Raw genomic sequence first — 24,154 nt, 5'->3', positions numbered from 1 at the left:
TGTGTGTATGATCCAAACTGATATTTTCTCTGAATGAACTATAGTTGGACTAATGCTTTAAAACCAAGAGTGTAGTTTACTAATTTGTAACGGAACTGACGTACGTGGGCGATTTATGAGTTGGTTTAATGGAGAGTATGCTATAATCTGTGAAACTGTTAAGATTAGAAACACAGACAATTAGTATTATTTTGCTTAAATTGGAAAAACTTAACAATTGCTTGCACCCATCCTAAACACGGCCAGAGCCAGTGTCCTTCCAGAGCTCCCTAGTTGCTTCCGGATTGGGAAGGCTCTGAGCCGTTTCCGCCGCCATTGCGGATTTTGGACAGAAGATCAGCCGTAGCCACTGCTATCCATCGATGCAGTGCAGAAAGCACACACAGAAGGGGGACATATTTAACATTTTTACTGATACCAGCTTTCGGAAACACGATTAACAACGTTGCATATTACCTTTTGTCGTGTTTTTTGTTTTCACTGACTGGCTCCGACCTACACGTTCAGTGAGGAGGTCGTAGCTAGCGCGGTGCCACTGCCTAGCTAGCTAGCTGTGCAACGGCTAGAATTTCAGGACTCTGGAGAAGCTCAAGGAAACCACCATGGCTCAAATCCTACCTATCCGCTTCCAGGAGCACCTGCAGGTATGTGAGCAAACCTAATATCATTATAAACAGCAGCATTCTCATTATTGGTTTATTTCCCCGCTTAACAGTCGTTTGACAGCTTGCTAGCTAAGCTAACGTTAAACGTCAATACCCGCAGCAAATGAATGACCTCCCCTCCCCCGTTTGCCGTTTAGCCAGCAGCTAACAACTAGCTTTTCAGGTTAGCACCGCTCATTCATTGCACTGATGCTGTTGCCTAGTCGACTTAATATTAGCCGACGTTAGCTGTCAACGACGACCAGGGAGAGAAACTAGCTAACATTGAACACTTTTGCTGACCTTCAATTACCAGTTCTTGCGTTATTGACATATGCATGGTTAGACTTAGGTTAGCAAATATCTATTGGCGTTACATTATCCAGCTAACCGTTACAGCTTGTGTGTCGTGAGGGATGTTGGTGTCACGTCATCTAGCTAATCGTAGCTGTAAGACATTTAGTCGTCGACCGGGCTAACATCAAAGTGTATCGCTAGGATGGCTGTGTTGTTGCAGCCATAATGTTATCACACAGACCCTCTGATAGTGATGTTCTCTTGCTAGTAGCTGTAAAATCGTGGTCATCAGCAGCAGACTGATTGGACCCTGTGCCGTTTCCATACAGGTTATCTCACGACAGGCCATTTTTACAGCTGAAGGGTGACTTTAATGTTTTTCTGAAGGGGTTTCTAACTGAAATGTTACCTCCTTATCCGAGGTGAACCAGGTGGTCCACCCATTCTGTCACGCACATAACATACATCATACTTCTCTACAACACATGGAAACGGATTAGAGTCAGTTCAGTCAAGTTCAAGCTCAGCTGGTACATCTCAGTTTCTGACTGTATGGGATTATTTGGTGTGTTTAATGTTCTCACTCAAACCGTAAATTCAAGATTGAACCAGACAAAGGCAGTTTTCATACTAAGACCCTTCACCTTAGATTACCTTTTGCCAAAGGACAATATACATCAGTTGCCAGTTTATTAAGTAGCTAAAACAAATGCAGTCTAATATAGCAGTCATGCAATAAATCCTACAGTCTTGAAGGCTATAATGTTTTTAAGAGGTGTCAGCTTTATGACGGGTGCAGTTTGTGACGTTAATTAACTGTATTGCATTATACAGAAAGGTGTTTATCTAGCCTACCCTCTTTGATATATATGGGGTGGGCAAAATAATAGAAACACTGGTCAGTATAGTGCAGTACAATTATTAGTTATAGCTAGGTGTACCTAATAAACTGGCAACTGAGTCTATGTTACATAGTCCACTACAAGGATGGTTACACTTGAAGGAAGTTGTTGTACAGTTATAACAACAGAGCCCCCATGCATCTTAAAGACCCAACATTGTTGTGTTGGGCGAATGTATGCCCAACAGAATGATAATAATAAATTCAATTTTAAGTGCTTTTCACGTAACCCAAGGGCGCTTTACATTCAGAAAACAAGACTGGAAAATATTGTTGACTTGTACTTGCCAGGGTTTAATACCAACATAGCTACTTGTTCCTTTAGGTTTTGTTGTGCCAGGAATTTGAACAAGGTGCTTGTGCATATTTAAAATAAAAAACAATAAAGTAACCACAATTTAAATTTTAAAAAGGACAGAAATTTAAGCTCATCACCCTAGTTATAATTTGAGCATTTGTATGAATTCTTCAACTTATTTTAAAGTTTGACTTTTTAAATTATTTTATGGATGATGATGCCTTAGTTGTTTTGTTGGTAATATGATGTCCCCTGATCACTCAGACTTGTGCATATCTGCTACCTTTACATAAAGGACCACAATGGAAATAAGTCTTGTACTGTATTGCATCATCTTTGACATTTTTTGTAGTAAACGGTGTAGGCCGTGGGCTGCTACTAAAACGGGTCATGCATTCATATCTCAGCTCCAGAACCTGGGAATCAACCCAGCCAACATTGGATTCAGCACTCTAACGATGGAGTCCGACAAGTTCATCTGTATAAGAGAGAAAGTGGGTGAGCAGGCCCAAGTCGTCATCATTGACATGGCCGACCCCAACAATCCCATCCGCAGGCCCATCTCTGCAGACAGCGCCATCATGAACCCTGCCAGCAAAGTTATTGCCCTTAAAGGTAAGCTCTAGCTAAAATGCATATCTAGCACTGTTAGCACATAGCTTTATGAGTCACCTAGAGAGGAGTGCACAAGGTTTCTGGAAACGCATAGATTAAAAGTAAACAGTTATACTTTTAGCTGGTCACACACCTTGCTATGGTGCTTTTCTAATACATTGGGTCATTTGTGTAAATTTTGTTTGTGTTGTCAGTCAGTTATGTAGCTGTCACAGTCTGCTTTTCATTTTGATGTTCATATGTAGACCACCCCATTTCTGTTTATCAAAAAAGGTTGAGTAACTGAAGTGTAGTGCAACAAATTTAAATGTACAAGACATTGATATGTTAGGAATAGTATCTGTAGTGTCAGTGCTTGGAAAATGTCATGCTGTCATGAATGCTTTGTCTATTTTGCTTGTTTTTGCTCTTTTTTCATTTCCTACTGCTTTCTTATGTTTGCAGACGGTGAGTTGAATTTTACATATCGTGAGTTGTCAAAGTGTAATCCTGTATGCACTGTCTTGAAATGTTTGCACAGTATTGATAGTAATTTTAATGAATGCTTGAATTTACAATGATAACACAAGCAGGGCATAGCAAAATTAAGAGGGCAGCTTAAACGACTGTATCTTTTTTTACTTTGTTTTTGTGTGTGTTTGTGTTTGTCCCATTTGCTACATTGTACATATATGTTATATTATAGCTGACCATTTTCTGAAACATACTGTACTTCAGATTTTTAAATGCACTTTTGTTTTCCATTAACTTCTGTACAGTATGAAAATGAGCACATAAAGGCTTAAAACTAGCCTCAGAAAGGTGATTGATTACAGTGAACATCCTGCCCACATGTGTTTTTGTCTAACTAATATTATTGTTGTGTGGTAATCATATACTGTATGTGTATGGTGGCACTTGAATAAATACATTAACTTGGTGGTGAAAACCACCCAGAAATTGACTTACAAAAAGCAAACCTGAAGGCAAACATAGGCAGAATGAAAAGGATGCAAAGAAATCTGGTTGCCTCTTCATTAAAAAAAAACATTTGTGGCAGCATTCAATAATAGAGTTCCTGTGTCAGTTATCAGTCACAACTCACATAACAGAATACACATCGTTGCCAGAAAATTGTCTTTGAATGAAAAATGTTATATAAATTTAAAACTTCAATGACTAACAAACCCTGGCATTAATGGAAAATCAGTTGAATATCCAGAAAAGTTACAAAGCATTATGTGCCTTGGAAAATGGTTGGTAGTAATGTATAGTACGTGTGTATGTAGTAAAAGGGCTAAAACATGCAGAAAAAATGATATGGTCATTTAAACAGTGGGAAAATCAAGCAAGCAGTGACATTTAGGCCAGTCTTAAATAAATAGTAGGTCACTATGTACTGGCTGTCTTGTGGACATTCTTCTATGAAGTAGGCCTTATTGTCATAAGAATTGTGAGCCACTTCATATCACGATTCATGATCTAACCTCGGGCTGGCAATTAACAGAAATGCCAGAGTTGTGATATAATTTAGATTTTCCATTAAGTTATTGTATGTAGAATTATAAAATTTCCCACTTTGGCACCCCAAGTGCTACTATCGAGGAAGACACTGTGATGTAGCAAAGCACAGAATGATGGCACAGGGAGATGCACAGTTAGTTATAACAAATAGATGAACATTATACAGGCTGAAAATGCACATCTTAATAGTTTGCCTTGCCTGGGTCTATTCCAGCTTCCAGTAAGAGAAAGAGAACACGCAAGCTTGAGAGTGGGCGAGCAAGAGAGTGAAACTGAGCTGAAAGATAACTTTACTTGGTTCTTATTTTATGCAACATAATTCTGTGTTTTAGCACTATCATGTATGCAACAAGGGTTGCAATGTCATGTTCTTGAGAATGACACAGTGACACCAGTCTCATTGATCAAATTAATATATTACCAAACGCAAAGGGACAATCTTGACTAGCCAGCCCCAGGACACTGCAGTGATCAAAGGCAAATGCAGTTTCTTTTGGTTACTTTCCTCCTTTTGGCCTGTGTTTGGACAATACTACTATCTAGGCCTTCTGACCCTTCAAATTATGTCAAAGTGGCTTATACTTCATTTTCAATCATTTACTGTATTTGTGCTGTAGACTAAATACTGATTTTCACTTCTCATTGTATTTTATGTTGGCAGTGTATATTTCAATATAATATAAACACAGTATTAGCAAAGCATTTGTTCAGAAATGTCACTATACCTCACAATTCTGATTGTGGTCACACACTGTCATTCATATGCGGTAATAACCGTTAATTATAGGGTTTTGTTGGTTGAGGCTTGCTTGGGCCTGATTGAATCTAAAATATGTCTTGGGCCCAAAGAATGGGATTGTCTTTCCTCCAGTGAGACTGAACTGGAGTAAAAAAAACAGAATGGGTGTGAGTGCGTCCGTCAAGCGTCCTTCACATCATCACATCTGTTTGTGTGCTTTGTGGTCTTCTTTTGTTAATCTGCATTCAGACCCAACCCAAATTCCCACATCCCTCATTTTAGGATTAAATTTCGATGTGAATCCCTTAAGAGCTGTAACAACATGCCTGGAGTTTCATTTCTCTAGTAGGTGGTGGGGGTGGAGGGCTGGACACAGGCCATAAAACCTAATTTTGACTTGCACTGGGCACCATATTTTTCTGCAGACGTTGGTTTGTAATTGATCTGGTTTTGATCAGTAGAGAATTGAATCATTGTACCAAAACAATGTGAAAAATAATTGTTGATTGAGTTGAGAAGCATGAAAAGCATAGTAGTAGTAATATCTCTAAGCAGGCATCCTTCCCAATATAGCACTGCATTAAAAAACACAAGGGGCTTCATTGATGCGGGTGTCTTTTTGCAAGTACTGTTTAGACAATGAAATTGGATCCAGGGAGTCCAGTCTCAGTAATAGATCCACAAGCTTAAAGGCTAATCTGAGACCAAAACACAAAACATTTTATATCCTACATAACTTTGGAATATAATCACATTGACAATCATTTTAGCATTTTAGCTTTGCGATGATCGCGGGGTCAACAGTAGCGATACCCTGCTTCACATTGCAAATTACTACCTGTACTCTGCACCTGCACATATTTAACCTACGCAGTGCCTCGCATTATGACGTTGCATTGCGTTGTGGAAAAAGTTGAGCTATGTTCAACTTTTTTGTCATCCTCCCTCGCTGTGTCAACACAGTGGCCTCATTGAAATTAATGAGGAGGCTACATTTTTTGCTGCAGTGCTGATGTGAGTTTGAATACAGTCTAGTCTGTTTTGAGATCCTCAAATTCAAAATCTGTGCGATGACTTCAAATTTCTATTTTACATTATCACAAGAGGTTTGTACATTCAGCCTCAAGTGAATGGGTTTTTCATTAACAGTTTATTGCATCCGACCTAGCTGAATGCAGATCCACTACTTAAGTGGTTGCCCTTTCGTTGGTCTTGCCTCTTGTTTTGACACTGGTACTGGCTTTTTGTATGGCCCCTTGGTGTTACTCAAACCAAACCCTGACCACCAACATCTCTCCAGCAATTGGAGTTTGGTATGCCGAAATGGTGTGTTTACTCCCAAAGTCTGCTGTGGGTTGTGTGTGGTAGCTTTAGTCACTGGACTGATTTTGTTAAATAATTATTTTACTATCATTATTAGAATGCTTTGGGGGGTCACTGCATTCATCTGTGTCACTGTATGTTAACCTCAGCTCTTAATGTTTTCAGCGGCAAAGACCCTGCAGATCTTCAACATTGAGATGAAAAGCAAGATGAAGGCTCACACGATGACAGATGATGTGACCTTCTGGAAGTGGATCTCCCTCAACACCGTTGCCCTGGTCACAGACAACGCAGTATACCATTGGAGCATGGAGGGTGACTCCCAGCCAATCAAAGTCTTTGATCGTCACTCCAGCCTGGCAGGCTGCCAGATCATCAACTACCGCACTGATGCCAAGCAGAAGTGGTTGCTTCTCATTGGCATTTCAGCACAGGTAAATAAACTGTGGGGTTGAAGAGTTGCTTCAGCCTGATTAATCCTGATATTCTTATCACATTTACTAATTACTATTATTTGTCTCAGGAAACTGGAGAACAGTAATCAACCATTTTTTGTGATTAATGACTTGTATGTAGTTTCCCCTACCATAAAGTGTAATACAAATCATTGTAATGAAACAGCAGATTTCATAATAGACTTCAGTATTCTTAGTGATGCTGGAAGCAGAGATGTTAAAGAATCAATAAACTTAATGTCACTATAAATCATAGATGGCTTTGGCATAGCTTGTGGGCTTTCTCTCCTCTTCAGCAAAACCGTGTTGTCGGAGCCATGCAGCTGTACTCAGTGGACAGAAAGGTGTCTCAGCCCATCGAGGGGCATGCTGCTGGCTTTGCACAGTTCAAGATGGAGGGCAACACTGAAGAATCAACTCTGTTCTGCTTTGCTGTGCGAGGACAGGCAGGAGGAAAAGTAAGATTTACAAGCACTGCAAAGTCTCAGGCTAACAGCTGACAGTTTAAGAGCATGCATAATCCAAATCAAATTTACTGCGCTCAAAAAACTTTCCCTTGTAACCTGACTTTGTCTTTTTGTTTTGATGTCTTTTTTTTCTTCCAGCTGCATATCATTGAAGTGGGGACTCCGCCGACTGGGAACCAGCCATTTCCAAAGAAAGCTGTGGATGTTTTCTTTCCTCCAGAAGCCCAGAATGACTTCCCCGTTGCCATGCAGGTATGAAAACTACTTAAGAAGAGACATGTTGAGCCTGTACTTCTTGCCTGTTTGTCTTTGTTTCCTCCTCCTCTGTTGGGAAACAATATCCTCCACTGGTTCATACATCACCACTGCCTTTTAAGAAGGGGTAACAAGAATTTTCTAGACTTGGGGTGGATTTTGCTATTAAGAGGTGTTATTCAAGCCCTGTTAAAACATGAAACACTCACTGTTCATCAAAAGTGTTGATGTGTTGAAATTGCACCTTTTGAACAGGCTATTCTGAACTGCCCCTCAGTGTGCGACATCACACTGGGACCTGGCAGTATTTAATTAGCTTTGGGTTCAATTTCTTGCTGAAGGGCATTTAGAAACGTATCTTTTTGTACATCATTTAAACTTTCTAAGCAGATTCTCTTTCTGTACATCTAGATCAGTTCCAAGCAAGATGTAGTCTTTCTCATCACCAAATATGGCTACATCCACCTCTATGACCTGGAGACAGGAACTTGTATCTACATGAACAGGATCAGCGGAGAGACCATTTTTGTCACTGCCCCCCATGAGCCGACTGCTGGTATCATTGGAGTCAACAGGAAAGGACAGGTACTAACTAACAGACACACTCTGACCCTCCATCTGTCTAATAGAGTGAAATTTGTGTTGAGATTCAACTCCCAATACCCTTTTACAATTAGTGTAATTTAAATTAATGTTATGTAATTTCGCCATTAATGACTCCAATAACCCCAATGAACTTCTTATAATACAAATTTTACATACATTTGTAAAATACAAATTATTTCAAAAAATGTTTGAATAGAGAATATCTTCCAAAAAATGAGTATAGGTACACACACATATAGAAACACATATAGTGTGTATTTCTGTGCCAGTTTGAGCCTTGGTATGTGTGTATGCATACTAGATGCCTGTCTGTGTTGGTCTGTTATTGCTGACATTTCTTGGTTATTTTCTTCCCTGTGGTATGTCAGCCTTTTTGTATATCAGTGTGGGTCCTTGGGTGTTGTCGTGTGACCTTGACTGAGGAAATCTCTGAAAATAACAGGCCGTAGCAGCATCTTTGGTGTCAGGCAGCATGTGACAGTCACAGCAGGAGGGCTAATCTTGGCTGGGCAGACTACACACTTTAATCCTGTTATTGCTCTTGGCTCTCACCTGCAGGTCTACCATATACAGCTCAGTGTGTTGCACAGACACGCACAAAATGTAAAACTACATGGGGTAATACCTCTGTGTAATTTAGGAATGTGACAAGTAAACGTCTTCAGATGTAATTCATCTATTTTTGCATGCAGAGGTGTGTGCAAAGAACGTACCAACAATTCACTGTCAATTAGGACTGTTTATACCGGCAGGTGTCAAATTGTTGTCGTCTGTTGTGTGCAAAAAAGTATGCAAATGTGCTTTTCCAGGTGTTGTCAGTGTGCGTTGAGGAGGAAAACATCATTCCCTACATCACCAATGTGCTCCAGAACCCAGACCTGGCTCTCCGCATGGCTGTCCGCAACAACCTAGCTGGTGCTGAGGAGCTGTTTGCCCGCAAGTTTAACACCCTGTTTGCAGCAGGGAATTACTCAGAAGCTGCCAAAGTGGCGGCCAATGCACCCAAGGTACTACCAGTGTGCATCAGTCAACGTGACATTACTCACAGTTCAGCTAATACAAGCTCAGACTGTTAAGACTAAGCAGATTTCTGTAGCGTAGTTTGACAATACACACCCAGAGGTATATGTAAAACAAGTTTAGATTTGCATAACAAAGTAGTTTAAAAGAAATTAGAGTAATTAACTGGAGATGCAGTCTTTCAGTTGGTCAGTTTTTTTGTGTCTGCCATGGTTTAAGAAGTTTCTAAAAGAAATGCAATATAAATCTTCTGTTCGTTACAGTCACTAATGTTCACCTAATGTAACTGTACACCGCCATTCTTCTATGCAATTCTCCAGTTGACTTTTCTGAACCTCAAGCTTCCCACTGTCACTTAATTACTTTGTCTATCCATCCATATTTCTTCTCCAGGGTATCCTGCGGACCCCAGACACCATCCGTCGGTTCCAGAGTGTTCCAGCCCAACCAGGCCAGACATCTCCCTTGCTCCAATACTTTGGCATCTTGCTGGACCAAGGCCAACTTAATAAGTTTGAGTCTCTGGAACTGTGCAGGCCTGTCCTCCAGCAGGGCCGCAAGCAGCTACTAGAGAAATGGCTGAAGGAGGACAAGGTTTGCATCATCTGTGTTTTGGGAAGAACTAGTACATTTTAGGCAAGAGCATTTTTGTAAAACAGTGGGACTGGAAGCAAGTATGGTGCTTTCATTCAATGTGATTCATTTCAGACTCAGTAAATTCCTGTTCTTTCAAACACACCATCAGTGCTGAGGATTACACGTAAATGCCAGTTTGGTCATTCTGTTTGCTTGAAAAAGCTTTAAGTGTGCTGTATCTCTGATTTACTTCTCCTGGTTCCTTAATTGCTTTGTTCTGTACTTGTATCTTTTCTAAACTCTAGATTGGTTTTCAATGGGCCTCTTTGTGTGTTTACAGCTGGAGTGCTCTGAGGAGCTTGGAGACTTGGTGAAGTCTGTAGATCCTACTCTCGCCCTCAGTGTCTACCTCAGAGCCAACGTCCCCAATAAGGTCATTCAATGCTTTGCAGAGACTGGACAGTTCCAGAAGATTGTCCTCTATGCCAAGAAGGTTTGTGACAATGCAGAACTGTCTTCTACTGTTGTCTTTACATGTATGTGTTTTATATGGTTCCATCGTAGCGATGGCATACCTCAGACGCAGGACTATCATGCTTAAAGATCGATCTGTTGTCCCTGTAGGTGGGCTACACTCCAGACTGGATCTTCTTGCTAAGGAACGTAATGCGGATCAGTCCAGAGCAGGGCCTTCAGTTCTCCCAGATGCTGGTTCAGGATGAAGAGCCACTTGCTGACATTACACAGGTAAAAAAAAAACACACCTGTACCACAAGCAAGAGTGGTGGCGGCCTAATTAAATTCTTTTAGAATTATGCAAAATGCAACTGCTGGAGACCCAATAACCAAACAATAAATTGAGTTTGACATCTGTGATTATTTCTTTCTTTTGTGTCTCCAGATTGTTGATGTGTTCATGGAGTACAACCTGATCCAGCAGTGCACATCCTTCCTACTAGATGCCCTGAAGAACAACAGGCCCATGGAAGGACCACTGCAGACACGCCTGCTGGAAATGAATTTGGTCCATGCACCACAGGTATATAAATGACCTGATCTAGAACTGGAACACAGTTTAGGATGGCTGACAGAAGTCCTAATGCCAGTTGCAAATTCATGATTGTAAGTTTTCGGTAGCTTTAATGATTTGCATTCAGCATTCATCCAGATTATAAATTCACCAGATTTATAAATTGGACTGATTTTTTTTTTTTAAATTTTATATAAATCATGCTTCTTTAAACTAAACCTTAAGGTTTCTTTCTTCTTTAAAAAGTGTTTTACTATGTTTCCTATTACCAAACATGTAATTTCCCTTTGCCTCTGTTTTAAAGTTTCCTGTTAACAAAGCTTCAAACAATGTTGAAATGTCTTTGTCCCTGTGTCATGTCTTGCAGGTTGCAGATGCCATCCTCGGCAATCAGATGTTCACCCACTATGATCGCGCTCATGTGGCACAGTTGTGTGAGAAGGCTGGTCTCCTGCAGAGGGCGCTGGAGCATTATACTGACCTGTATGACATCAAGCGTGCTGTGGTGCACACACACCTTCTCAACCCAGAGGTACAAGACAGACCAAGGAACACAATGAGATACTAACACTAACAAAAATTGATAAAACGTGACTGTGACTCTGGTTGTTGATTGTTTTCTGTTTGTCTTTGCAGTGGTTGGTGAATTTCTTTGGCTCCTTGTCAGTGGAGGATTCTCTGGAGTGTCTAAGGGCCATGCTGTCTGCAAACATCCGCCAGAACCTGCAGATCTGCGTCCAGGTTGCCTCCAAGTACCATGAGCAGCTCAGTACTCAGTCCCTCACTGAACTTTTTGAGTCGTTCAAGAGCTTCGAGGGTAAGCTGGGAATACACAGAGTGCCAAGCAATCTTGCTTTCCTGATTATTTTGAGAAAACACCAAATTTTCAAAGATAGTTGCATTTAGTTCTCCTGTTGATTTTTTTTGTCTTTCAGGTTTGTTCTACTTCTTGGGCTCCATTGTGAACTTCAGCCAGGATCCAGAGGTCCATTTCAAATATATCCAGGCCGCCTGCAAGACAGGCCAGATCAAAGAGGTGGAGAGAATCTGCAGAGAGAGTAACTGCTACGACCCTGAACGTGTGAAGAACTTCCTCAAGGTCAGAAATGGACCAGTGCAGAATAAACATTTTACTATAAAATAATCTAACCTTTGTACCTCTAATGTACCCAGACTATTATTCATAAAGATATTTATTAGCCAATACAATGTTTTTATATTTTTCTCTACAGGAAGCCAAGCTGACTGACCAGCTGCCTTTGATCATTGTGTGTGACCGCTTTGATTTTGTCCATGACCTGGTCCTGTACCTGTACCGCAACAGCCTGCAGAAATACATTGAGATCTACGTGCAGAAGGTACATTACTACTTCCTCGCCTGATGGAAATTCTTTTTAAATATCCAGAACAGTAAATAAAGTTAAAGGGTTTTGCTTTCTGCCATTTGTGAAAGCTGACTGAAAACTCCATCCTTTATCTTGTACCTCTCTCTCCATTCCTTTAAGTTTTATAGTAACTTATCTCACTGATTCAAAGAATGCTTGTAGACACAGACTCACTCAGTCCACTTAAAATAAACTGTTGTTGTATCTTTGCCCTTGAACATGTAGTGACTTTTATATTTCATTTATTCCAGGTGAACCCAAGCCGTCTGCCGGTAGTAATTGGAGGGTTACTGGATGTGGATTGTGCAGAGGATGTGATTAAGAACCTGATCATGGTGGTTAGAGGGCAGTTCTCCACAGATGAACTAGTGGCTGAAGTGGAAAAAAGAAATCGGTAAGAAGGGAGGAAGTATTTTAACTGCATACCAATAGTGGAGTCAACTCTTTGTAACCTAGTGTTATAGAGTCAGGAGTCAGCCGTTGTTCTTCTCTTCAAACCTTGAGTGCTGTGAAATCCTTACTGTGTCTTTCTCCAGACTGAAGCTGCTGCTCCCTTGGTTGGAGGCTCGTATTCATGAAGGTTGTGAGGAGCCTGCTACCCACAACGCCCTGGCCAAGATCTACATCGACAGCAATAACAACCCTGAACGCTTCCTGAGGGAGAATCCCTACTACGACAGCCGCGTGGTGGGCAAGTACTGTGAGAAAAGAGACCCCCACCTGGCCTGTGTAGCCTATGAAAGGGGACAGTGTGACCAGGAACTTATTCATGTGAGTTTAAACCAAAACCATATTTCATTGAAGGCAAAAAAATTGATAATTGAGTTATGACCATTATGTTGTAAATGACTGTAATGTTTTCAGCAATGGTAACATTACACCATAGGTTATTTTGCATTATTGTATTTAGAGGCATATGGATTATGCAATTGTGTAATTCTTATTCTCTGCAGTTAGTCATGCTTTATCACAAATGCAATCAGTTGCATGCTGTGTTGCTTTAGTTGTTTTAGTTGTCCTAATGTGGATATATTACTTCCATGACATTTCTGAACTGTTGTTGCCACTATATATTGTGCCTTAGGTGTGCAATGAGAACTCACTGTTCAAGAGCCTGTCCCGCTACCTTGTACGTCGCAAGAACCCTGAGCTGTGGGCGAGCGTGCTGCTGGAGACCAACAATTACAGAAGACCACTCATCGACCAGGTTGGATCCCTTGGAGTCTCTGATACTAAATTATGCCACATGAACTAATTTACTTACATTGTTGATGCAAAAAGCTGCTGGCATTACAGACTTGGCTTTCATATTATATTCATATTGGATACACCAACAATCTCTCGTTAAATTTTCTTAAAACATCAGCTGTAGTGCATCAAGTCTGTTGTCCCTCTCTGCTGCAGGTTGTCCAGACAGCCTTGTCTGAGACCCAGGATCCAGAGGAGGTCTCTGTCACAGTCAAGGCCTTCATGACTGCCGACCTTCCCAATGAGCTCATCGAGCTTCTGGAGAAGATTGTCCTGGATAACTCTGTCTTTAGCGAGCACAGGTGAAAGATGTGATGTTAAATGTATATCCCAAATGTTTTTGGCTTGCTTGGGCATTTTTGTAATCGCAAAAGATGCATCGGCAATCTCCAAAACATTAAAGATACTTGTAAGGCGTAGCAGTAAGCAGCAAGTCTCGGACATAAGTCAGTCTGCTGTTCGGAGGTATTGTTACACAGATGAAGTGCTTTATTTTTTGTAGAAGCTTCTTAAATTGTGATCATTTTCAAAAACAATTTAAAAATCCATGTAGAAAATAAGACCTTCACTGAGACCTTTCTTTGTTGATTTTTACAGAAACCTCCAGAATCTGCTCATCCTGACAGCCATTAAAGCTGATCGGACACGTGTTATGGAGTACATCAACCGTCTTGACAACTACGATGCCCCAGACATTGCAAACATCGCCATCAGCAATGAGCTGTTTGAGGAGGCCTTTGCTATTTTTAGAAAATTTGATGTCAACACCTCTGCTGTGCAGGTCAGTGGATTACTGCTCGACTTTAAGAAAAAAAATTAACCCAAAAGCTTTTATACTGGTTGTGTACAGTTTTAAGCTGGGCTTGTTATTCGGGAATCATATACTTGACCTAAACTCTGATTATCATGGCCACCAGAATTGTGTTATTGAGCTTGATGTAACATGATCTTAATGTTGTCTCATTTTGTCCAGGTTCTAATTGAGCACATTGGTAACCTGGACAGAGCTTATGAGTTTGCTGAGCGCTGCAATGAGCCACCAGTATGGAGTCAGCTGGCAAAGGCCCAGCTTCAGAAGGGCCTGGTCAAAGAAGCCATTGACTCTTACATCAAGGCTGATGACCCATCTGCTTACATGGAAGTGGGACAAGCTGCAGCCCAAAGCGGTAAGATGAACTTTAATAGCTCATTTGATGCTTAGATCTGAAGAATTTTGGATCAATTCCAAATTCAGTGTGCTTTCTCATTTATTGTTTTATTCAATGAAGACGCTTCAGTAGAGTTGTGGTAAATATACAGTAGGTTGTTGTGCTTATGATTGGAGTTGATTGTTGTGTGAAGGAAACTGGGAGGACCTGGTGAAGTTTTTGCAGATGGCCCGTAAGAAGGCCCGCGAGTCGTACGTTGAAACAGAGTTGATCTTCGCCCTGGCAAAAACCAACCGCCTGGCTGAGCTGGAAGAGTTCATCAACGGACCCAATAACGCTCACATTCAGCAAGTAGGTCCTGGGAAGCACACGGCACACACACTCACATGTCCAGTTTTACCACGTAATGCTCTTTCACTTGTTTACAGTTGCTATTTTTCTGATCTTGCTTTCCTCTGGAATGTGTCAATTTTCCTTCAGGTGGGTGACCGTTGCTATGACGACAAGATGTATGATGCAGCCAAACTGCTTTACAACAACGTGTCCAACTTTGGCCGCCTGGCCTCCACTCTGGTGCACCTGGGAGAGTACCAGGCAGCTGTGGACGGAGCTCGCAAGGCAAACAGCACCCGCACCTGGAAGGAGGTGAGGACTGACGATAGTTTCATTTTTAACTCCAGTACTGAGTTCAAACAAAGCACTTTCTTCTGCTTCTCTTCTTCTCTTTCTGCCACTAAGACTTCCTACAGTGTCAGTAAACAAATGATACCGTAGGCAGTGTACTGTGTACTGTCCACTCGCCTGTATTAAACACATTGTTCTCTTCTCTTCCAGGTGTGTTTTGCGTGTGTAGATGGGAAAGAGTTCCGTCTTGCCCAAATGTGTGGCCTGCATATTGTCGTCCATGCCGATGAACTGGAGGAACTCATCAACTACTACCAGGTATCAGGGGAAACTGGGGCCAGTGTAAAACTCACCTGTTACACTTACAATGAATGCTGAGTAACTATTGAGCACATATACTATCAGGAATGAGACATGTAGTGCGCAGAACAGTAGGGTTAGTTGCCCTTGTCTTGCGCTTAAATACCAAATGTCAAAGCCTACAGATGGCTTTTCGTTATGTTGCACCTTTTATGGCAGTGAATGTCAAGTGTTAAACATGAGTTTTGTTGGCGCTGGTTCAACAAAACCGGCTATTTCTTGGCTCAGCTGAGATACATAACCCAACTTCTCAAAGTCTCCAATGAAATAATCTCTCTCTCTCCCCTGAAATTAAGTAATTTAAGTAGAAATTTCAGGTTTTGTAGTGTGTGTTTTGGTTGTATTACTGGTTTAAATGGTTATGGTTAGTGTCATTAAATCTGTCTGTGCCCTCCAGGACCGTGGTTACTTTGAGGAGCTGATCACCATGCTGGAGGCCGCCCTGGGGCTGGAACGTGCTCACATGGGTATGTTCACTGAGCTGGCCATCCTCTACTCCAAATTCAAACCCCAGAAGATGAGGGAGCACCTGGAGCTCTTCTGGTCCCGTGTCAACATTCCAAAGGTAGGCGAGGGGAACAGCAGCAACATCTTCAAACAAAGCATGTTTGTTTTCAACTCTTCAACGTACACATATAGCATACCCTGATTCCATTTTACATAAGTACCTTTTTAAATATGAGTTCATGAACTAACCTGTGTGTGTGTGTGTGTGTGTGTGTGTGTGTGTGTGTGTGTGTGTGTGTGTGTGTGTGTGTGTGTGTGTGTGTGTGTGTGTGTGTGTGTGTGTGTGTGTGTGTGTGTGTGTGTGTGTGTGTCAGGTTCTCAGGGCAGCAGAGCAGGCCCACCTCTGGGCAGAGCTGGTTTTCCTCTACGACAAGTACGAGGAGTATGACAACGCCATCATCACCATGATGAACCACCCAGCTGATGCCTGGAAGGAGGGCCAGTTCAAAGACATCGTCACAAAGGTAAGAAAACAACAACTATACTATTCTTGATTAGTGACGCTTGTTTTCATTCTGATAACAAGTTCTACTAGTAACAACTGCCAAACCACAGCACTGACTATTGTTGTGACAGAAATTATTTGTAGATGTTCAGTTGAGTATATGTGTGTTTTCCATTGCAGGTGGCCAATGTGGAGCTGTACTACAAGGCCGTCCACTTTTATCTGGAGTTCAAACCATTGTTACTGAACGACCTGCTCATCGTCCTCTCTCCAAGACTGGACCACACACGCGCGGTCAACTTCTTCAGCAAGGTCTTGGGCCATTAATGCTTTCTGTAAAAGTGTTTGGTTGCATTTCACTACAAATTATCTTCAAAAAACGAATGCTTTTGTGCAGCACTTGCAGTTAAATAAGAGATTGCATGAAAATGGATTTTGATGATTTTTTTTCTTTCTCTGTTTAGGTGAAACAGCTGCCTCTGGTTAAACCTTACCTAAGGTCTGTCCAGAATCACAACAACAAGTCAGTCAATGAGGCACTCAACAACCTCTTCATCACTGAGGAAGACTATGCGGTATGATATTTTAATGTTGTAACTGTGTATCATAACATATTGTAGAATAATCTATATTTTCTATGTCTTTATGTTGGTTGTAGGGAGGAACATATTGGATTTATAACTTCCAGCACAGTGCACTAAATAATCCGCAGTTCAGTTTTCAAATTTTTCACCAGCAGGAGAAATGTTTTCAGAGTTGCATTTTCAGTTGTATCTCATAGTCCCCTCTCTCTTTCTCTTATCTAGGCTCTGCGTACTTCCATTGATGCCTATGACAACTTTGACAACATCTCACTGGCCCAGGGCCTGGAGAAGCACGAGCTGATTGAGTTTAGGAGGATCGCTGCCTACCTTTTCAAGGGCAACAACCGCTGGAAACAGAGTGTCGAGCTCTGCAAGAAGGACAAGCTCTACAAGGTGCACGGCCGCTAAAACAAACAATAATTTTCACTATATAATCCAGTTCTTCCAAATGATATAAATCACGCCCCCTGAAACCAACTGATTGCGCTGAAATGTGAAATGGCAGATGTGGTCACTTTTCACAAGTGAATTTATTGAACTGTAATTGTGCTCTCCTCTCTGCAGGATGCCATGCAGTATGCATCAGAGTCCAAAGACACCGAGCTGGCCGAGGAGCTCCTGGCTTGGTTCCTGCAGGAAGACAAGAAGGAGTGTTTTGCAGCCTGCCTATTCACCTGCTACGACCTGCTGCGGCCCGACGTGGTGCTGGAGACCGCCTGGCGACACAACATCATGGACTTCTCCATGCCCTACTTCATCCAGGTCATGAGGGAGTATCTCTCTAAGGTGGGTTGGCCATACGTAACCAGTGTGTGCGGACACTAGTGTATCAGGACAAAGTAGACGGCTTTGTGAGAATGTTTCTTAAAGAGAGCAACGCATATTGAGGCATGTTAAAGATACCGTTTGCAATTCTAAGGTAACTACAGTGAAAGAAGGTAATTAGAAGGTAGAGGGGCAAGATTACCTACATGTTGACTATGTTTTTTTCCTCCTGCTGTTAGGTGTTAATACTTGTGAAATAGTATTGGCAAACCTACCTATCTGCGGAAATGTTGGGTTTGCCATGTCAGACCTGTTCAGATGGGTGTACCACAGGCAGAAACTAAATATTCAATTGAATCTTTAAATACGTTTTTCCTGATCTGTGCCATTTCCACCCATCTGATACCTAAAAAGGCATCCGCAGCTGCCACAATGTGTTTGCAAATACTATTCAGCTATAGGCAGCGTCACATATTCCCCCAGACAGTATCCAAGATAAAGCCTCCCAGTACTGCCCATTCTTTCCTCCATTCAAGCTCATCTTCCTATGCTTCTGTCAGTCATGTGTCATCACTGGTGTTTTCCTTTTTCATTTGGGTTTCCTTCCATTCAAGCTACTTTTCCATACAAATGTTTTCCAGAGGAGATTCATAACTGCTGTGTTGCTCGTCATGCCATTTATCTCTGTTACATGGCAAAAGAATATGACCCACCTATTGCTTTCATAACAGCGAGCAGACCTGAGTAACGCATTTGTAAAAATGTGTTGTAGTCTTGTAGTTTAGTTTTTAGTGACAATAAATCATCAGTCTTTGTCTCTCTATTAAACACTGAACATTATTTAGTAGATCTTGTTTAAGTGTTTAAACTTACTGTAGGCCCTATTAGTCAACATCTGTATTTTTTACACTGTTGTAAGCAACAACAGGAAAATTCACAGTACCAGAGTAATCTCAAGTCTGCATTTGTATCAAAAGTGGCGTTACCTGCATCTGTCTCTCAGGATTTTTGTGTTTCCTTTAAGTGACAAGTCCTCTATTTGCTCTTTTCTCTCTGTCAATTTCTATTTTGGGAGACTTCCATTTGTTTTTTTTCCTCCTTAAGTTGCCTCTCTGAATTTCCTTTCCAGGTTGATGCGATAAAGGAAAAGGTGAAAGTCGAATCCATTTTCTAATCATTCTTTTTGACCCCCTCTCCCCTGTCCTGTAGCCTGTAGTATGGAGGAGTAAAATTAGCACAAACTGCATGATCCCTCTCCCCCCATTGTCACTCTGCTGCTTCTGATTGTAAACTCCACATCTCCACTAGACAACCTACCAACCCACAAGACTCCAGAGCGGGGCTCTTCACACCCTTGCCCTCAGGGCTCTGCTAGGTCAGCTGGTGTCAGTGATGGCTCTGGATCCAACAGAGTTTAAGGTTTGACTGAAGAGCTAGTTATTGAATTAGACTCACAAATGAATTCCCCGCTTATGGCAAGAGGAGGATCATCAATAACTGATGATAGGATTCACCTCCAGAGAAATCATGTGTTTAACAGAGATCACTGTAAACATTTGTTTTGGTAAAGTGGTGGCATGTTGCTATCAGGTGCCCAGATAGTAACCATTAGCTTTGATCCAGTAACCATTAGCTTTGATCCTAACTAAAGCTAGCCAGCAATGCCTGTGGATCTATATTGTTATGCTTTGTGTAAGTACTTCTTTTAACTTGTAGGATTGCAGTTCAGACTGTGAAGCATAAACTTGCACTTTGCTGATAATTCTCTGTGGGTTTGTCTCTACAAGCGACTCCTTTCACATATTTCTATGAGCCCCGTCACAGCCTTTCTCCTCAAACACTCTTGAGCCATCCACTTAAGCCAGCATGCCCACCAGCTCTCCTTAGGCATGAGTGAAGAGCGCCCCTCTGGATAACTACTTCACCTGCTGTGGTCAGGTCCTTTTCTCACAGAGTTGTAGATAAATTCTAATGTTAAACTGTCTTGTAACACCACTCGGCTGCAGTCTGCTACTAGCATCATCCTGACTTGGTTCAGGCTCATGTCAGGAAGCATATGTTTTCACCCTGTAGACATTGTAAAGGGAGTTTCAAGGCATATGACATGAAAGATTCTTAATTACATCTTTATGTTGACATATGGCCATATTTATATCTGGGTTTGGACAGTTGTGCAGTAGCGTAGACTGCAGCTAAGTGTAAGACCTAATAAATCAGTAATAGAAGAGCCAGTGAGGCATTATTTTAATGAAGTGACCATTCTTTCAGGGACTTTTCTATTATGTTCCTCCATGTCTGTCGGAATTTATCTCAATGCTATAGAAGAACACAAAAACCATAAACATGGCGTACAGGCATTTCCAAAGGGAGAGTATTTTCCTACAGTGTATGTCTCTCTGAGGATTCTTTGCTACTGGAAAGTGTGGTCTCTTCTAGCGACAAAAAATTTTTTGTTTATGAGAGCAAACAATCTTTGGGGGAAGAAAATACATGTTAAGCGACAAGCATGCATTTCCCCCTCCCTTGGTAGCATCAGCAGCACTCAGGCCAGGCTAGGAGACATCGTTGTTGGCTGTGCCTGCTTCTGGAAACCTTGAACTGGCTGTACAAAACCATCCCCTCCACCCTCTTTCACACTCCCTCCACTACGCTCTCTGCTTCTGTCTCTCTTTCTCGTGCACTCCTCGAGAAGAAAATAACTAAACTGCCGCTTCAGCATGTCTCTCAACCCTTCTCTTCTGAAATGAAACAACAGCCTGTCTTTTCTTGAAACAGCCTGCTTAACCAGATTGACTGACTGTAGTAGTAAACCAGACACTATGTAGAGAACTGAACCCAAAACCACCATGAGAGGAAAGCTGTCCTGTTCCATCATTTAGCCCTGTCCTTCACTGATGTTATCAGTATTTAAGCTGTGCGCTGTCATAGCTGAGGGGAACATCTTAAAACCTTTTGCTGGCTGCTTAACTCTTTGAACTGTTTTTAGCTCTATCTTTTGTCCTTTCCCCGTCACTGTCTGCCCCTGAGCTGCTAAATAGCAAATTCTTAATACAGATTTAGCCAGTCGATTTAAGGCTGCTACATGCTTCTTGTCGCTGTTTGTACGCAGGTAATGGGCCGTGTGTGAGGGCCAGGGGGCACACGTGTCACAATGTCAAAATGTTTGCACGATTCTGACCTGAAAAAGTATTTTTGATCAGTTTCCACTACAGGTAAAACAATTAGGCATTTAATTGATCAGCTGAACATCAAAATAAATAAATCTATTATTTTTGTTTATTGATTTTTCAACCAGAAATTCATCTTACGTTATAACAGATTGAATATCTTGAGGTTTTGGACTGTTGGTCGGACAAAACCAATCTTTTGATGATCACCTCGAGCTGTAGGAAATTGTGATGGGCATTTTTCACAATTTCCTGACCATACAATTAATCCATTTATTGATCAGATAATCGACAGATTAGGTGAGAATGAAAATAATTCTTAGATGCTGCCCTGCATATATTTCAACATGAATTATTTGTACTATACTGTAGAAAATTGGTAAATGTGTATAAGTACACTCGGATATCAGACATACATAGACTACAAGAAGCCTTTCTTTGAGAACTACACCTGTCCCATGAATGTCTAAGGATGAGAGGTGGAATAACTGCATAAATGTTTGTGGATGGCACACACAAGTCTACAGACAAGGTAGCGTGCACACAGGCACATGAAGCATGTCTCAGCCTCAAGTTTTACTGAATAACTATCATTTATGACTTTGTGTTTTTAGTAACGAGGCACCTCTAGAGCTCAGTCTTTCAGAGTCAGGTCTTCACCTCTGTTAGGTTCATAGTTACAGCTTTAAAATGTATTATTACTGATAGAAATGCCAAATCCTGATTGCTACCGAAGGCGTGTCTTGGTCTGGTTCTCTGTCCACCAACTTTTAACGCAAAAATGTGCTGAACGTTTAGATATTCTGCTAAGAGATGGACAAACTACGGGGATGAAACACATAAATGTTGGTCTTATTAAGTCTAGTTGTACTGGTGAGGGGTTGGTTCTCTACATACTCCAACATGTTAGAGCAGATGATTTGGGTGGCTGGATGGTGGGACCATTATTGCCCTGTAGATGTTTGTCTCTGTCTCCTCTCCTAATCCCTAATACCTTCCACAAAGACGTGGGTGTCTATCTGTAGCCAAGCTTGATAGAGTAGCCAGTAGCTCTCTAGATGTAGTTCCTCATTTTGCCTTCTAGAGGGCCTCCAACACATTAGCAAGGCCTGCCTCCTGCAGCCTGTTCTTATTTAAATCTGGACTGTATTCGTCTTCGCCTGTCAGGAATGGTCCCATCCGTCAGCCAGTGAAATAACCCAGAGGTCAGTCTTTACAAACCCGGCGTCTCAGCCCTTGCTCTTCAAGAGCCCCATCGGCCACAGTGTGACTGAAGGCTAACACCGTCGCTGTTGTTGTGTTTTTCACAGGTGGACAAACTCGAAGCCTCTGAGTCTCTGAGGAAACAGGAGGAGCAGGCTACTGAGTCTCAACCCATTGTTTACGGTAAAAAGGCTGCTGCTGTACTCCAGTCTTGACCAGTTTTGAGGACATTTTAAAGGAAAAGGAGTTTTTGACCATATGACCACAGCCATGCTCTTTTAACTACTTATTCTGCTTATTTGTTTCTGTTGCAGGCACACCCCAGCTCATGCTCACAGCAGGGCCCAACGTGGCCGTGCCTCCTCAGCAGCCCTATGGCTACGGCTACACAGCAGCACCAGGCTACAGCCAGCCGCCACAGCCCAGCTTCGGTTATGGCATGTGAACACCCAATGACCCCGACCCCCCTCCCCCTCCCACCACAACTTGACCCAACACCTTCCTTCCATCTGTCCTTCTCTCTTTGTGTTCCTCACCAGCTTCCCATGGTCTTCTACTCACAACAGGGGCCACAAGCAAGCAACAGCCCACTCTCGTTTTGAGTACTATTTTTTTATTATGTTGTCCTGTTACAAGAGAAAACATTTAACTGCATTGAAGGACTTTTATTTGTATTGTTTGAAAAGAAATTGGACCACATGTTTGTTTGTTTGTTTGTTTGTTTTTCACATTCCATATTTATGACTACTTATTTAGAATTTTTTGTGTTTTATGTTAATGTCATGTTTTTTTTTAAAATTGGTTTATGGTTTGTGCAGAAGTGGACTTGCTAAAGCTCAGCAATGAACCTTTGAAGTAGGTGGAGGAGCATTGGATTTTGCACTCGTGAAGAAATTAATGTAGAGAAGCTCTTACTTTTGATGTACTGAACATGTGAACAGCTTACATTGTCTCGTTTGTCTGTATAATGCATTTCATCATTGTATATTCTGAGGAAAAAAAGGTTACATATAATATTTGAACATATATTGCCATTTCAATGGCTATAGTTAGCAACACTAAGTGATGATAGTATATTCTGCACATGCGTGTAGCTTTATGGAGTTTTAAATGCATACAGACGTATGTCACTGTGTGAATGAGGGTGTGTTTGTGTGTGTGTGTGTTTGCGAGTGTGACCTGATGGTCTAAATAAGAATTTTAACCCCCTCTCAGCCTGTACTGGGCTGTCCGATCCACCCTCCTAGATGTTAGCTCTCCGTCATTGGCTCCATGTATTTAGGTGACCTCTTGTGCCGTGTACAGTGCTTGTGTGAGACTGTATCTGTGTATGTGCAAGGACGGGACCACGGCAACCAAACCCCAGGGCCCTTAACCCTTAACCGTACCGTGTGTGTGTATTTACTCTGATCCCTCCTCGTGCTGAGGTCCGTGTATGCCAGGTGTTGTGGTGTTTCCCTCGGCCACCATTACTTTTTTGTGTACAGATGTGAACATGATGAATTGCAAACTTTTAGATGGAGACCCCATCCACCAGTCCTCCACCCACTCTCCTGTCCTGTTTCCTCCTTGGTTAATGCTTCGTGGCAAGAACAAACAAGGAGGCAGAAGAAGACAGGCTGGTGGAACCTTTGGTGTCCTAATGACACCTTGATTAGATCCATAAACACTCCTGTAGGTTGTGTGTTTAGATGGTTATGATGAAGAAATTAGGTCTCAGTACATCGGTTCTTTGTCAAGAATGGTCTGAAATAAGAGCCTGTATTTACCTTGATGTACTTAACTTCCTTACATGCTTTAAGCTGTGTGTGTAAAGTGTCATCCCAACCCTAACATAAGTTGAATTCCTTTCTGTTGTCATGCATATTAGTAATAAAGGGGATCTGTCATTGATAAGTGGAAGAATATGACTCAACTGAAAGGGAAATACTAGCCTAAATAAAAACTAAAAATTGTACCCAGTCTCCTGTGGAGTTAGTCTGTGTGAGA

General features: G+C 41.6%; 1 protein-coding gene across 2 annotated transcripts; it reads left to right on the top strand.

Annotated features, from left to right (window-relative positions):
- The first annotated feature begins 355 nt into the window (after positions 1-355).
- LOC139285630 (clathrin heavy chain 1) lies at positions 356-24,122 on the top strand. 2 transcript variants are annotated; one of them, XM_070906225.1, is made up of 32 exons: positions 356-644; positions 2,548-2,755; positions 6,486-6,754; positions 7,072-7,233; positions 7,381-7,494; positions 7,909-8,082; positions 8,913-9,110; positions 9,517-9,717; positions 10,040-10,192; positions 10,324-10,446; positions 10,601-10,738; positions 11,097-11,261; positions 11,366-11,546; positions 11,665-11,828; positions 11,962-12,087; positions 12,366-12,508; positions 12,651-12,885; positions 13,199-13,321; positions 13,519-13,664; positions 13,960-14,143; positions 14,336-14,528; positions 14,704-14,861; positions 14,991-15,155; positions 15,345-15,452; positions 15,892-16,059; positions 16,316-16,465; positions 16,627-16,758; positions 16,911-17,021; positions 17,253-17,423; positions 17,595-17,816; positions 22,273-22,348; positions 22,480-24,122. In XM_070906225.1, exons 1-32 carry the CDS (start codon positions 603-605, stop codon positions 22,608-22,610), a joined length of 5,034 nt encoding a protein of 1,677 aa, XP_070762326.1. In that variant the 5' UTR covers positions 356-602; the 3' UTR covers positions 22,611-24,122. The 2 variants fall into 2 exon arrangements, with proteins under 2 accessions (XP_070762326.1, XP_070762327.1); XM_070906226.1 differs by having other exon boundaries at positions 22,273-22,356; positions 22,491-24,122.
- The last annotated feature ends 32 nt before the right edge of the window (positions 24,123-24,154 follow it).

Source organism: Enoplosus armatus, chromosome 5 (genome assembly GCF_043641665.1).
Source record: "Enoplosus armatus isolate fEnoArm2 chromosome 5, fEnoArm2.hap1, whole genome shotgun sequence".
Taxonomy (NCBI): Eukaryota; Metazoa; Chordata; class Actinopteri; order Centrarchiformes; family Enoplosidae; genus Enoplosus; species Enoplosus armatus.
Note: the sequence above shows the minus strand (reverse complement) of the source record. Positions and strands in the feature narration are given on the sequence as shown.

Excerpts from the sequence above, each read along its gene's own strand:
- LOC139285630 (XM_070906225.1), top strand. The coding sequence starts at position 603 with ATGGCTCAAATCCTACCTATCCGCTTCCAGGAGCACCTGCAG. Across the intron at positions 2,756-6,485 it reads CAAAGTTATTGCCCTTAAAG|CGGCAAAGACCCTGCAGATC; the intron begins GTAAGCTCTAGC and ends TAATGTTTTCAG. Across the intron at positions 14,144-14,335 it reads TCAACACCTCTGCTGTGCAG|GTTCTAATTGAGCACATTGG; the intron begins GTCAGTGGATTA and ends CATTTTGTCCAG.